Genomic DNA, 14,980 nt, shown 5'->3' on the forward strand with positions numbered 1-14,980 from the left:
TCAAACTATATACAAAAATGTCATCTAAATATGTACACCTTTTAAGCATATATGTACACCTTTTAGCAAATGTCAAATTATTTACAAAATTGCCAACGGAATATATACACCATTTAAGCATTTATGTACACCGGTTTTTAGTTTTCAATACTTTAATTTGTTTTCACATGATCCAAATCATATATATATATATATATATACAACAGAGCCCTTGCATCCACAGGTCTAGAGAATCCTTTTCTTTAGATTCGAATCCCAAATCCCTTTTTTTCATATGACGTGAGTACCTGACTATATCCAAGGGCTCCAAAATATAAGGATCTACTGTTATCTCTATATCTACATATTCAACACATTTAACTTAGTGAAGTATATGATTGGCTCACTCTAGTTGTAAATTCCATGTATGTACAAGTATAAATTAGCAAAAAAACAATTACTCCACAAATTTACTTAAGAATTTGAGACTGAAGAGAGGGCAGACCAGAATGAGAGAAAGTGGAAATTTGCTTATTTCTTAAATGATGAATTGCAGAAATGTATCCAATGCTATTTATACAGGTCAATTCATTACTTACAAACGTCATCATCATTAATTAAAACAACTCAGCCATTATGCTAATAAACTAAGCCACATCATTATTTATCCTCAACTCGCCACATCATCTAACAAACTTTTATTCAATTTAGAGTTTCACCAACTACTCTAGCTTCTAGTTTTCTATAAATTAACTTCAGCTTCTTCCTTCTTCTCAATGTTTACTTTATTTCATCCTCAGCCAAGTAGCTAACTTCAATTATTACTCTGCAGCTCAGTAGTTCAGGCATGGCTAACTCAGAACCTTCCCATAACTCGCGACCCTGAATTGTAAAAGTAGTATGCCACACTTTCCGAAAAAAATACAAGGAATAATAATGATTTTCGTGAGTGTCATCTCAGAAAATTGCATCTGCTTGAAAGTTAAAACTATGTAGAGGGGAGAAAACAAATATTGTGTTATCGCCTAATCAGATCACTGAACATTTACATAATAGAGGCAGTGGAGAGAAACGAAACTAATACTCGCACGATACAGTTACATACAACAGTTAAATTTTTTGGGTACTTTAAAAGTAGAGTAGGAGTAGCAAATAGTAATGAAACCTGGAAGTCACTCCAAGAAAGTCTATCTTGTTTGCACAAGAGACACAATGACAGTCACATGATCAAATTTGCCGCCACTGTATCCTGGATGTCCTGCTGCCTGTGCTGCATCTGCAAAAGGACTTCTCGTATTTTCTGACTTCCCCACTTCTTGTGCTTTAGTAGCTAGGAGTTCAGCTAGCTCCTGCAAACAGATAAGATCACTTATTGAGAAAAAGTTAAAATCAGAAAGAAAGCTGGTGGGAAGACTCGGCAATAACGATGAATCACAGCAAGAACATTTTATCACAAATCAGGTGAATTGTGCATTTCTGAATGGAATTATTTGAAGGATTTAATTATTGAAATTAGGTTTAGGGTTTAAGCCTGAAAGATAGGTTTATTTCATTTAATTCAAATTAGAGGAAAACAACCCTATTAATACAAGATGCAGAAACTTAATAATAGAAACACAATAACACTAATATCTTAGTTTCCTAAAAGCATAGAAAAAAATATTCTGAAATCAATCTTTATTTTATTCTATTCTTATTTTCCTACATTATTTTATCACTTCAACTACTATTAAGGATACCTACTTAAGTTTTCCACGGAAAATAAGATCTTGGTATTTGATTAGTTTTAAATTTTGAGTTGAGTTTAAGGAGCAAACCATTTATGGGTTTGAACTTGATGCTCATGGGGCCAGTTAAAGGTTGCACACAATGCTGAAGCCTCAAAGACTGATGATATTGTGATTTAGTGACTCTTGAACAATTCAATCTAGTGTTACATGATTCGTTAATCTCATCGGGAATTGTGTATCCAAAAAAGTGCATTATGGTCGGTTTTAGGCTATATTTTGGGCTGTCTAAGAAAAATAGCTGGTGAATTGTGTTACACAGGTTCAATCCATTTGTCACAAGGACAGAGCAGACAGACAATGGGACAAATTTACATCTAAATGACCAAAACTTGTTGCTATGACCTGTTTATAATATTCACAAGACGAGTTTTGCAGTGAATTCTCAATTTGTTGGAATAAATACGAAAGAGCACTGGAGCTACACACCTGTACATGTATTCCAGCTTCCAAAGCTTTGGAAACTGTGAAAACAATTTCTTGTTCATACAGATTATCAAAAAGGCCATCCGTTGCTGTCACAATCACATCACCATCTTCTAGTTCAATATGGTATTCCTGCAATACAGAAAAGCATAAGCAGCAACAATTTCACCATAGCAATTTTCACTAAGATATTTAAAAAAACCACATAGTTGTCTCAGATAGTCATGAGTTTATTTGAAACTAAAGATCATCTAGAAAAGTAACCAATTTATATCTTTGTATAAAAACAAACCTCAACATCTTCCACTGAATCATCGCCCAAGCCAATTGCATAAGGGAAACCGAATTCGTGAAGCATTGGAGAAGATTTTTTGAAGAGAGCCCCATTCCTGATTATCATGAATCCCGTGTCTCCAATATTTGCCACATGGAGACCCTGAAATAATAAAGTAATAAATCAACTAACCTCACTAAAATTCAGGAAAGCATAAACTTATATGAATGACTATTTGTTTCCAGTCTGCTAATATTTGATTCAAAAACTTCACATTTGTTTCAAGGTTTTGTCATCAAAAAGGTTATTTTAGAAGCCTTCATTCCATAAGGAAATACCTCTATAAATTTCCTTTAGCTACATAACACCTTTGAGTGAAAATGTTTTGTGAAGTAGTGCCTAAATCCATTTTTGGGTAAGAATGAATGATTTTCAGCTCTTTTGACCACCTCTTCTTGTCTCTTTTCCGATGTCTTTCATTAACCTTTTCCATATCATTTACCTTTTTTTTTTACCATAAACTTAAGAAAAAAAAGGCACGAAAACAGAATCAATTGACCAGAATACTAAAAATTTAGCTGGGATCATGTTTTAGATGCCACTTCATGAAGTTTCTAGTAAATTTGACAAAGTGTTTCTCACAAGAAACAAAAAATAGAAAAGATACTATTTAGAAAAAAAGGAGATTTCAATAATCCTTATACAAATCTTATTAGATATTATCTAGATAGTTAAATTGTCCAGGAATTGATTAATTACTGTAGAAGATATAAATGATTAAATTTACTGCCGCAAATTTTTGTTGTTCACATAATACTTGTGAATTCTGCAGCTATTTTTAAAGCAATTATCAACATTGGGTGGAAACCAAAACCAGTCCTTTTATCAATAATCATTGGTATTCAAGTACATTCTCTAGTATGTGTATCCGCTAAAGGAAGCCCTGTAGTTTAACAGAAAATAAGAACAGTAATCAATGTTAAAAGTGCTTCCAACATACATCATTCATAATATTACATAACTATATAGGTACTTCTAAGGAAATAAGAATGCTAGTGCAAAGAGAACATGTAATGTGAAAAAATTGTAATCCTGTTTTTGTGAGAATAAAGAGTAACCGAAATAGGTGAAATGAAGCAATTTAGTGAAAGTTTACTGCAAAAGCATCAAACACAACAACAACAACAAAGATCATTAAGGAATTGTGCACATGGGAAGAGAGAGAAATTGATAAGAAATGATTAGGATAATCCACTTTCATACTCATTTCAGTAGGGTTTTTTTTTTCCTGAATAAGAGATGGGCTTAGAAAATTACCTGATTAGCAACATGAACAATTATAACCCTGGCTGAACCAGTTGATTGTGTCATAGCATCACTTTGTTGGAAAAGATCTTTAACGTCAGTTATTCCAGCATTGCTCTTCAGCAATTTTTGACAGTTCTGCATGAGTTCATGAGCATACAATCCCACATCTATCCCTGAAAATACAAACCAAATCATTCATAAGAAAATATTTGAAGTTTTCAATAGAAGAAACTGGCATACAGAGAAGTACACAAATCACAGCCAATAAATTATCCATATAGGCCAGACAAGTAAATTTAAAATGGTCATCGAGTCATCATACTCAATTAGCAACAGGAAGGGAAACCAATAACAATAAAACTCTGATAAATTATGGGTTTCTAATATTTCCCTGCAACGTATTTTAGTAAAATAAAGTGTTATGTTTTCTTTTCCAACCAGCAACCAGTGTTTGTGGCTATGAGATGCATCTTTGTCCATTTTGAGGCCATTTGAACTAATTTCTCAGTCCATTAGGATGAAAAAATGCTTAGCAGAAAAAAGGGATGACATGTGAAACTAATGAATGAAACTAAACGCTGCAGCACAGTATCAGCATGGCAAGTTCACAATATATTTGTGAATGCAGAACTTAGCTGCCTTCACAAATATAACCAGAAAACAAAAGTAACTTATCATGCTTTGTGTTATTCTATACAACATAGTATTCCTTAATGTTATTAATAATAATAATAATAATAATAAATAATAACAATAATAATAATAATAATAATTATTATTATTATTATTATTATTATTATTATAATAATAATAATAATAATATAACTGCAATATGTATTTCAGTTTGGGCTGTAAGATACACTAAATTCTGAGATGGTACTATAATATAAATAGAAAAAGTTACAATAACAATTACAGACAAACAATTTCATGATATGGTACTATAATTAAGAGAGTTTAAAAAGTCACCTTCCAGTGACCATTGACCAACGCCATCTGCCACACCAAACCATTCCTCAGAAACAAAATAGGCATCCTTTCCACCTGTCAAAGCCTGGCAATTATTATTCTTTGAATTACTGAACGGCAGACTCAACGATTGAAAATCTGTTTTTTAATTCTTTATCGTGCAAATGTTGTTAGGTTGATGTCATAATAAGAACTAGTAACTTGTTCGGATACTCATTAGCATTTCCTTATTTTACAGAAATAACTAAGAATTTCCTGCTAGAACATCGATATAGTCTTCAAAGCTAAAATAATTTTCCTTTAAGAATTGAACGTGGAAGTAATATTCTTGACAATGATATTGACCTATTCAATCTATTTTCTTCAAAGAAATATGATGCAAGTTCGGATGCCTTATACATGAAGTTTCAAAGTTCCAAACTGATAAGAAAAATACAAAAGAAGAATTTTAATTGACATAGGTTTTTTGACAGAAGATAACAAATTAGTACTATTTTCTTTTTTGGAATGACACATTCAGAATGCTTCTGAGATGTTGATTTGAAGCTACTTGGATATGGTAGTATAGCATACAAGATTTTACTATTTGAAGGAGAAATGGAATTGGAGTAGCGTTTCATCAATTTGATTTCTAATAACAGATAGTAGTCAGGCTAGGCAGGGGGTGTTAAGCCATAAGGATATAGTGGCTAGGGAACCCACTCTCCCATGTCTTGTCTCGGTACTTTGTGTCATTTGTGCCTTGATTTCTAATACCAGTTGGCAAGCTTATAAAGATAGTTAGAAAATAAAACTAAATTTCTTATTTTTAGGCTTAGATTTATTCTTAATTTGTTTATGTTATTTACCACAATTCATAAACCCTAACCAGTTCTTGTATAGTATACATAGGCCTATGTTGTAGGTTTTCTAAGTGTGAAAAACACATTGAATAAAAATATATTTTTTACCTTTTATCTAAGATTAAAATTGGCTTCCTTTGGTCTAGACTCTAGAGTAAGAGAAAAATCTTTGAGTAGTGTGGGATAACGTCTACAAGTACAGAAAGGGGTAGTTTAGGTCTCATTAGATTGATATCAAACATTTCTTTGGTTTTATAAATGGTTATACAAAATTCACTTTGAAGTTTTTGCTACTGTATCATTAGAAAGACGTACAACCTAAGCATAGAAAGGATACTCTTGCAAGAATTCAAGCCTTTTATGCCACTAAGGAATTTATCTCCCACTAAGGAACTTTATCTCCCACATTCCTTTGCGACACTTTTCCTTAATTAGGTACGATGTAATCAAGTTTTTGGAAAAACCTTTCAGGGGTAGATCAAAATTAACCTTAAACTTCGTGTAGTGACTTGACTTGTGGATTCTCAGATGTTAAAGGTCCAAGTTTTTCACATAACTTTTACCTTGGAAAATATTTACCTTAATGTTAGAGATTAGTGGAGCTTATAGCTTTAAAGAGTCGCCAGGACTATTCAATGGTGCTTTGCTTTCCAATCTTTATGATATAGAATGTGGTCCAGAAATTAATTTAGAGTTTTGCTATTATTATTGTTGTAGTATGGGTGTGTATGTGTTGTGCTTTATAAATATCTAACAAAGCCTTTGCTACTTCTCCATTTTATTTTTTTGAAAAAAAGCCAATATTACTAAAAACTAAGGTGTCTTTTATTAGGCTCTATTAAAATTCGTAGAAGTAAAGGGATCACAATATAGGTTTATCTTCTTACCTATGTACAATATGACCATAGTTATATTATATTAATATATTTGGACAATTTGAAAAACACCATGAGTTTTCTAAGACCAAGGTGTTTTCCCCTTTTTCCACTTTGTCTCTCTCTATTATTATTACTTGATTCTTTTATGTTTTTTAAATTCTTTTTGTTTTCCTTTTACTTGGAAAACACCAGGAGTATTATATTTTAACGAAAACACCAAATATTTGGTGATTGATAACTAAGCTCTCATGTTAATGAAGTTTCTAAGAGTCAACAATGTCTTCAGTTTGTAATGCTCAAAAACCAAATTTTATGCTACATTCTCTGAAAACATACAATGGCTTGAACGCCATGCAAATTTTTCAGCCTGAATGAGAACAATTCTTATGCTATTTCTTATCGAACCAATAGAAAAAGATAATCTCATATGACACTTCAAGAATCAATGAGTAACAAACTCTTTGTTATTACAAGGCTAATGTTGTCCACATCCCCCCCCCCCCCCCTCACACACACCCAAACCTTATCTAGGAAGAAGCCATGTGGATTTGAGATAATAACATGATGTAATCGCATGTCGTTGATTGAATATGAGAATCTTATAGGATACCATCATACCTCAAGAGAATGTGACAATGACGCAGCAGCCGATGAAATAAAAAATGTAGGAGCAGAGGATTCCACTTCGTTCGGACTGAATAGAACATGATGCACAAGAAAGCAGTGTAAGATCATAGCCAAAGCATTAGAAAACTGATGACATATAGTATACAGAGGCTATAACCCATTATTGACGAAATGAAATGCTATATTCTATTATTTAAACCAGGTATATTTTGACATATTCAGTAAAGAATGGGTGCAAGAGTAACCTGTCGAAATTGACTGAATTTATATCTGATGTAATAGGACCAGCTGCTAATAAAATATCACTAAATTCATCAGATTGTGAAATGGACGGTGTTGCCATGTGATGAACCTGAAGCACAAACTCATTAGATTAATAGAAGCTAACATCTTCGCTATTCTCGTTCACAAATGAAAAATGAATAAATCTGAAAAATGTCCATAGCTATGGCGTCCATCATACTCGCCACCCCTTATACTAACGTTGCACGGCATCATATCATATATTTTGTGGATGACATAAATAAAGTTGTGGCTTCAAACAACAGTTCTCTTCTCTTATTTATAAATCAAAAGGAAGATGAAATTTGAGCCTCTAGAGTCTGACCTCTACATAATAACTGGAAGCAGCAACCTACAAGACCATACCTATGAGGAATCTGGCAAGAAAAGCATTGATTTTCCATCCATATTCTTAATCATATTTTCATAAGAAGATGGATTTTAATCTATGGCTACACTTCTCTCAGTCTCTGTTCTTCCTTTATATCCATAGTCTTTTGATGGATAAGCATTAATACCAACATCTTAATTCATCATTCATTTTCGATATTTTCAGAAGAAAATGGATTTTTAATCCCTGGTAGCACCCCACTCTTTCTCTATTACTCCAAGTTACTTCCAAAGCAGTACCAATACTTGATCAGACTTTAAAATGACAGACAGACATATAAAGAGCCTCTTAGGTTTAAAATGAAAGGTGTACACAGATGTAAAACTCCTAGCTCTAAGAATAGGAAAGCATTTTTACTTGATGGATAAATTGTGGATGTTTAACAGCCTTCACCAATATCATTCTAAGGATCTGAGAAAACTAAAACCATTGTATTCAATAATAGACACGAGTAAACAAATACCCTACCTATTTCTAATTACATATGAAAGCCTAAAATCTAAATCCAGAAACCGATTAGGCCCCCGCACGAACAGCTAGTTTGGAGAGACTTCACACCAGTAATACGCTTCAGGATGAACACCAAACAAAGTTTTTCTCCAAATGTTTGCTTTGTGTTTCAGAAATGAGGAAACTGGAAATCATCCTTTATTACGCTCTGTGGTACCAATGTTTCTTGCAGCACAGGTGTTCCTATGTCTTACACTTTTACATTATAATGTAACCTAATGTTTGTAGGAATGTCTTTCTTCCCTGTTACATCTACAAGATAGTTATGTGCTTCTGAAAGGAAATAACTGCTCGTGCAGATTGTCTTGTTTGGTATCATTATTCATTTGGGCATTTATGATTGGAACGGAAAAGGCATACCAGGATTTTTCATAACTAAAGTACTAGAGTATGTTGGCAATTGAAATAAAAAGATTATATGGGCGATGGATTGTGTGATGGACTGGAACTAATATGAAAGAAAGAAAGCAGTGAAAAGATATAGACGGCAACAGAGGAATAAAAAAGAAAGGAGAGAAATCCTTCAAAGACGAGTAGATATCTGCTCAAGCTAGCACAATACTCTGAAGGAGAATAAAGGTAAATAAATGATTGACTTACAATTCGTTTCCCCACTTCCTTTTATATCAAAAACTTTCATTAACTACCTCTGGGCTCATATAATGAAAAATTTATGCTCTGCTGTCTTGATTACCCTCTTTGCCATGTCTTGCATATGTCAACACAGTAGAGGGTCTGTCACTCTTTCCTGATGCATAACTTAGAATTGTATAACTTGACTACAGGGTCAGCTGACTGAATTTTTTAGGTGATATCCTTTCGATTGACGAAAAGAAAAGGGAATATTTCTTATTTAACAATAACTCACTTATACATGGTGCAAAAACAAGGTTGCATTGTATTGTATCAGTCAAGACATAAAGCTTTAAAAATCTACTGAATTGATAACACCCACGTCCTAAAGGTGTAAAAAACTGCGCACTTATGTGAAGTTGCATATGATATTTGCTACCAAGAGCCGATCGGAAACAACCTATTATTACCACTAACAAGAGTAAGGTTGCATACATCTGACGCCCCAAAACTTGCGAGCCACTTAAGGGTATTTGTAATAGAATCTAGGGAGTCTCTTAACCCATTGTCACTTTTCATTCTTACTCTGTAAACTTGTTGCACAGTACGATAAGACTTCTGTAGGGGTGAAGCAAAAATATGTTGGAGAAACTCAAAACTCATGGCATATTGGTTAATGCACTTGGACAGGGCCCGGGATCCATTAAGTGTAAATTTTAAGTATGTCAATAAATTTCCAATCATCCAAACGCCCAGTGTTATACTATCCTATCTAGCCTGTGAGTCTGTCGGCTGTATTTTGTCCTCTTACGGAGTTTCCTAAACTTATGGAACTGTTTGAATTAGCACTCTGATAAGGCATCGGTCAATGGACTTGGGATGTAGATTTGTAAGGGAGATTACAAAGTTGGAATCTTTGACCACTCTAACACCATATGGACAGCATCTCATTTGTTCTGCCATAACCAACGCAAAACTGAGTAGGACCTTTAACCCTTGCAAGAAATCCTCAAATTATTTCACCTAACATGTCCAAAAAACCACCAGCTCCTTGTTCGATGTTAATTTCTTTCTTAAGCACCAAAATTGAAAAAAAAACTTAAAAAGAGGTAGCTCTCCAAATATAAAACACGTACTACAATAGGGGCAGAGCTGGCAGACTCCATCAGCGGAAACAATATTCCTGACCTTGAAAGAGACACAGTCACTGGATGAATTTCCCTGCTATATAAGAATTCATTTTTTTTCAATCAATTTTGTGTTCATTTTTCAGAGCGCCAAAGCTTTTTCATTGCTTATTGCTAAAGGCACAAGCCATCAACTCTTTTAGTATTATTAAGGACTCCTAACCCAAATTATTGACAACCGCTTCCCCATATGTACACTAGTACAAAATACCATGATTGCTAAATATATTATTTTAATTGATGTAACAATCACAAATCACCATAATACTGAATAGATTTAGGAAGAACCATCTCCACCATTACATAGATCCCCTAATCTAAGGACATAGATAAATATTGTCTCCACGTCATTCTCTTAAGCATCAAAAGCAAGTTCTGAAAGAGGTTTTAGGTTCTTCAAATGTGATTGTTTACAATGGTCAACATCATCAATAACCTCTATGGAAAACAAGAAACAGAACATTTCTGACTTAAGTTGGTCAAAACTCAAAACACAGCAACACTTACATAAAATTCTGACAAGCCCTGGGTCACAACTTTTGTCATCGATGATAGTGAAAGCTTTTCAGTTTCACAATTAAAAAAAAATCCCTCCTTTTCTCATACTACTTGGCATTCCTTTTCTCACACCTTCGCACTTGAAGCATCATTTTCTTCCCTAATTAGTAGCTCCATTGTGAGGGTGTCTGCTATGCTAACACTTATCTCATTAATCATATGGAGAAGGATGCAATATGAAGGTAGAAAGGCCGAAAGATAGAATGGGTACATAGTATGACTTAACAAAAATGGAAGATGTACAGATTCCTTGTTGATCAAAATGATCAATTGACATCTTCGAGGATGCATAAAGACAGAAAAAAATCAACTCAATTGTGATTCTGTTTGTGTCAAGAAATATAAATACATCCTACAATTTCTTCATCTAATTCAACACTGTTAATACAGGGATTAATGTATAATGGAGGGATCATTTTGGTAACTCTCTAAAGCCAAACAATGGAAACCACCAAAATTGAATTCTAAGAATTAAGATGTCAACTACTAAGACTATCAATTTTATGCCTACATAAACAAGCAACACAAGCATCATCACCTTGGCATTTTTAGCAAAGTTCAAGGTCTACCAAGCTCAAAAAGTAATAAAATGTAAATTTGGTGGAATAATGAGCTACCTTTTCTCATGTGAGGTAAGAATTTACCTTGTCAAAGCCCAAAGTTGATGCAACTGTTATGACACCAGCAAGATATTCAAAATCCCTTTCCTCATCAAGAATTGGTTCTGCTTCTAACGGTGGAGAAATCAATTCCACTTCTTCATCAGCAGCAAGAGCATCCGCCTCAGACTCCGCAATCTCATCCTCTGATTGTACCACCATACTCGTCTCACTGATATTCGATAACTCTTCGCTTACACTTATTACCTTACGGACATCATTCGTCTCATTGAAAGCAATAGCTAATGAGTCAATATCACCACTATCAAGTTTTCCATCATCAACCATTTCCTCGGGAACAATGGACAATGTATCAATGTTGCTGCATTCAAGCTTACCTCCATCCATCATCTCCTCGGAAGAAATGGCCAATGTCTCTTCACCGCTATATTCAACCTTATCATCATCTATGCGGTCCCCCGAAGCAATAACCAATGTCTCATCACCACCATATTCAACCTTTGCACCATCATTGATCTCCTCAGAAACAATGAACGACGCCGAATCACCAACATAATCAACCTTATCATTGGTATCCTCTGAAGCAATGGCCAATATCTCATCACCAACATATTCAATTTTAACAATGGTATCCTCAGAAGCAATGGCCAATGTCTCATCACCAACATATTCAACCTTATCAATGGTATCCTCAGAATTTATGGCCAAGGTCTCATCACCAACATATCCAACCTTATCAATATTACCCTCAGAAGCAATGGCTAGTGTCTCATCGTTAACACATTCAACCTTTACACCATCATTGATCTCCTCAGAAGCAACGAAAGACACCGTATCATCACCGTATTCAACCTTGTCAATGGTATCCTCAGAAGCGATGGTCAATGTCTCTTGATCAACACATTCAACCTCTACATTATCATTGATCTCCTTAGAAGCAATAAATGACACTGCATGACCACCATACTCAACCTTATCAGCATCTTTCATTTCTACAGAAGCATTAACCAAAGACTCATCACAACCATCACTCATCTCCTCGGAAGAATATGTTAGCAGATCATCACCACCATATTCAACCTTACCACCGTCATTACTCTTCTCAAAAGCAACTGTGTTTGACTCTTTACCGCCATATTCAAGCTTACCATAAGCAGTCGTGTCCTCGGAAGCAATGGCCGACATCGCATCACCATTTGCCTCTTCAGAAGCAATGGCTGACATCTTATCACCATCATGACTCGCCTCCTCAGAAGCAATGGCTTCATCACCATCATCACTCGCTTCCTTAGAACCAATGGCTAACATCTTATCACCATCATCACTTGCCTCCTCGGAAGCAATGGCCAACATCTCACCACCATCAACACTCGCCTCTTCAGAAGCAATGATTGACATCTCATCACCACCATCAATCTTCTCCTCAGAAACAATGACCGGTGTCTCATCAACTCCGTATTCAAGTTTACCACCACCATTAATTTCCTCCGAAACAACGGACAACTCATCTCCGTCGTATTCAAGCTTATCATCAACACTCATATCCTCGGAAACTTTTGCCATTTCCTCAGCCTTCTCAATCATCGCCACCTCAACATTAGAATCACATGTTGCAACCATATTTATTATCTGATTTTCCAACTGTACCGTGTCGAAATCGCTGGAATTCTCCACTTCTCCAAATTCACTAACATAAACTTCATAAGATTGAACATCAAACCGTGGATTAATTTGAGAATCAACAAGTGTATCTACATTCGCAATTGAAGTCAAATCACTATTTTGTTCATCTGAAACGGCGTCTGAAGAAGATTTAGCATCAGACAGTGAAACAATTTTATAAATAGGAGCAGGTTGATTTGCAATTGACATCGAATTACTAATCTGTTCATCATCGACAGAATCTTCACAGGACTGAGAGACAAACTCTGATTTAATAAGAGAATCAACAGGTTCATTCGCAATTTCCTTAGCTTGAAAGCTATTTATGACCAAAATGTCTGCCTTAGTTCCATCACTCTCGTCGTCGTCATCAGTAACAGCATTATCTTGAAGAGCCAAAATTCTGTTACTTTCACTCTCCAATATCTCTTCATTTTGAACATCAAAATCCTCTACTGATTGAGAAAGTTCACTTGCATCTCCAAATTTGAAAATGATGCTACCATCAGAGTTCTCTACACAGCAAAAACAGAGAAAAATACGAATCAAAATTCGAGAATTTCGATTTCGACCAATGAAATCGGAAAAGTGAGAATTGAGCGTTACCAGTTGCTGATATAATGTCAAATTGTGAGGAATCGGAAGAGAGCTTGGCGAGGATTGAGGAATTAGAAAATCTGCGCCTGAGAGGGGCGAAACGAGTGAAGCAGAAATGTGGATGAGGAGAGAAATGGAGTGGGACGGAGAGACGGGAGAAATTAATGTTGCATAGCAATTCCGCCATTAGAGGACATGGGCACAAGCTGAGGAGTTTGGATAAAAGAAGGTAATTATTCTTATCATGACTGCATTATCAGTAGAGAATGGGGATGGAGGGACAAACTCGTTTTGGTGGGATATATTTAATACGTGTTAACATATAATTGGTTTTGGTTGAGGTGAGTTTTTTTTGTTAAATTTTAGGAAATTTCAAGTGGTAACTTTTAGGCTTGTGTTTTCCACGTGGTAACCAAAATTTTTAAAAAATTCACGCGGTAATTTTGAGGTTTACCAAAATTTTCAATCGTGACCTTTTTGCACATTAAATGTTAGCAAACGTTAATTTTGAAAGTTTAAAGGTTGTTATACGCTTATTTATATGACTTACCATTTTAAATGTCATTAATTACAACCTTTCCAAAAAATATAAACCCTAACTCTACCATCTTTCATCAAATCATATATTCCCCCTCAAATCCAAAGACAGTAGAGTTAGGGTTTATGTTTTGGGGAAAAAGGTTGAAACTGATACATTTGAAATGGTGAATCACATAAATACGCGTACAACAGCCTTAAAGCTTCGAAATTAACGTTTGCTAATGTTTTATGTACACGGCGGAACAATTTGATAAAGCTCAGGTTTACTGCATGAATTTTTTAAAAATTTTGGTTACCACGTGAAAAACCCAAAATTTCAGGATTACCATGTGTAATTTCCTTTGAATTTTTTGCTTCAAGTAAATAAATAAAGACATAATATAATATAATAAATCAAAATTATTGATTAACATCGATAAAATTAAATTAAATTTGTAATTTTTCCCATTATGACTTGCATAGCTTTGGACGGATCGGTAAACTTGAAAGGTTAAGTAATAAATTTTGATATTATTGTCATTAAATAAATTGTTATATGAGACGATTTTTCCGAGAGAGGCACAATATATATGGATTAAATATCCCAATTAATGCAAATAAAAGAAGAAATAAAAATGTGGCCTTTTTATTTTGAATCAGAAGAATAATTGTTGTAATTATTGATATATTTATCATAATTACTAATTAGTGATATGGTATTGTATCATTTAACCAGTATCTTTTGTTAGACTAACTTGAGAAAATGTTTCAATTATGCACCGACTTACATAAATATATTGTAGAACGCAAGTCGGAGTATCCAATAAAATATTTTCCCTCACATTCTTACAAATTTACAAGTACAACCACAAATCTTTACTTCGGGTAATAAAATGAAATTAAGAAAGTACTTGGTGTAGCCTGCAACCACACACAAATCAAAACTTCAAATGATGATTCAATCTTTCGAAACAAGACCTATATGTGATAT

The 14,980-nt window shown here is 34.3% G+C and overlaps 1 protein-coding gene across 3 annotated transcripts; it reads right to left on the minus strand.

The window, feature by feature from the left end:
• Positions 1-489: 489 nt before the first annotated feature.
• LOC130816102 (probable protein phosphatase 2C 62) lies at positions 490-13,747 on the minus strand. Of its 3 annotated transcripts, XM_057682703.1 has the most exons (10): positions 13,480-13,747; positions 11,236-13,388; positions 7,336-7,442; positions 7,082-7,157; positions 4,744-4,828; positions 3,784-3,947; positions 2,485-2,628; positions 2,196-2,324; positions 1,145-1,328; positions 490-861 (listed from the first exon to the last, which is right to left on the minus strand). In XM_057682703.1, the coding sequence occupies exons 1-9, from the start codon at positions 13,655-13,657 to the stop codon at positions 1,167-1,169; spliced, it is 3,198 nt and encodes a 1,065-aa protein (XP_057538686.1). In that variant the 5' UTR covers positions 13,658-13,747; the 3' UTR covers positions 490-861; positions 1,145-1,166. The 3 variants fall into 3 exon arrangements, with proteins under 3 accessions (XP_057538686.1, XP_057538685.1, XP_057538687.1); XM_057682702.1 differs by having other exon boundaries at positions 490-1,328; XM_057682704.1 differs by lacking the exons at positions 490-861; positions 1,145-1,328; positions 2,196-2,324; positions 2,485-2,628 and having other exon boundaries at positions 3,808-3,947; positions 4,744-4,818.
• Positions 13,748-14,980: the final 1,233 nt, after the last annotated feature.

This window comes from Amaranthus tricolor, chromosome 6, assembly GCF_026212465.1.
Source record: "Amaranthus tricolor cultivar Red isolate AtriRed21 chromosome 6, ASM2621246v1, whole genome shotgun sequence".
Lineage (NCBI taxonomy): Eukaryota > Viridiplantae > Streptophyta > Magnoliopsida > Caryophyllales > Amaranthaceae > Amaranthus > Amaranthus tricolor.

What these genes read in the sequence shown, in the direction of transcription:
- LOC130816102 (XM_057682703.1), bottom strand. Translation starts at nt 13,657, where the DNA reads ATGGCGGAATTGCTATGCAACATTAATTTCTCCCGTCTCTCCGTCCCA. An exon ending in CAACTTTGGGCTTTGACAAG is followed by an intron (nt 7,443 to 11,235) that starts GTAAATTCTTAC and finishes TTTGTGCTTCAG; the next exon opens with GTTCATCACATGGCAACACC. An exon ending in TGGTCAATGGTCACTGGAAG is followed by an intron (nt 3,948 to 4,743) that starts GTGACTTTTTAA and finishes TTGTATTTTCAG; the next exon opens with GGATAGATGTGGGATTGTAT.